This window comes from Fulmarus glacialis, unplaced genomic scaffold (assembly GCF_000690835.1).
Source record: "Fulmarus glacialis isolate BGI_N327 unplaced genomic scaffold, ASM69083v1 scaffold18304, whole genome shotgun sequence".
NCBI lineage: Eukaryota > Metazoa > Chordata > Aves > Procellariiformes > Procellariidae > Fulmarus > Fulmarus glacialis.
In genome coordinates this window covers 13203-13409 of record NW_009208898.1, presented here as the reverse complement: position 1 = coordinate 13409, position 207 = coordinate 13203, and the positions used below count along the sequence as shown (strand labels likewise).

The following is a 207-nucleotide window of genomic DNA, read 5'->3' as shown; positions in this document are numbered from 1 at the left end:
AGCCTGTGAGGAGCCGGGGGAGATGCTGGAGAGAGCCCCGAGGGCAGCCCGCTGCCACCACCCATTGCCCAGCTCAGAGCTGTCCCTCCAACAAGAGATGAGGGCCAGGCCCGCAGCCCCCAGCCCCTCCACCCGGGAAGGGTTTTTCCCCCCATCCCCACCTGTTTGTGCTGTTTCAGCAGCTTCTTCAGCTTCTCCTTCTCCCGC

The 207-nt window shown here is 65.2% G+C and overlaps 1 protein-coding gene across 1 annotated transcript in view; it reads right to left on the bottom strand.

Annotated features, from left to right (window-relative positions):
* Positions 1-167: 167 nt before the first annotated feature.
* TNIP1 (TNFAIP3 interacting protein 1) overlaps positions 168-207 on the bottom strand; it is a gene marked incomplete at its 3' end in the record, with an annotated part of 7676 nt that continues 7636 nt past the window's right edge. Inside the window, exon 14 of the mRNA XM_009576677.1 lies at positions 168-207. This exon is cut by the window's right edge and continues 6 nt beyond it. Coding sequence (XP_009574972.1) covers positions 168-207 — 40 coding nt within the window.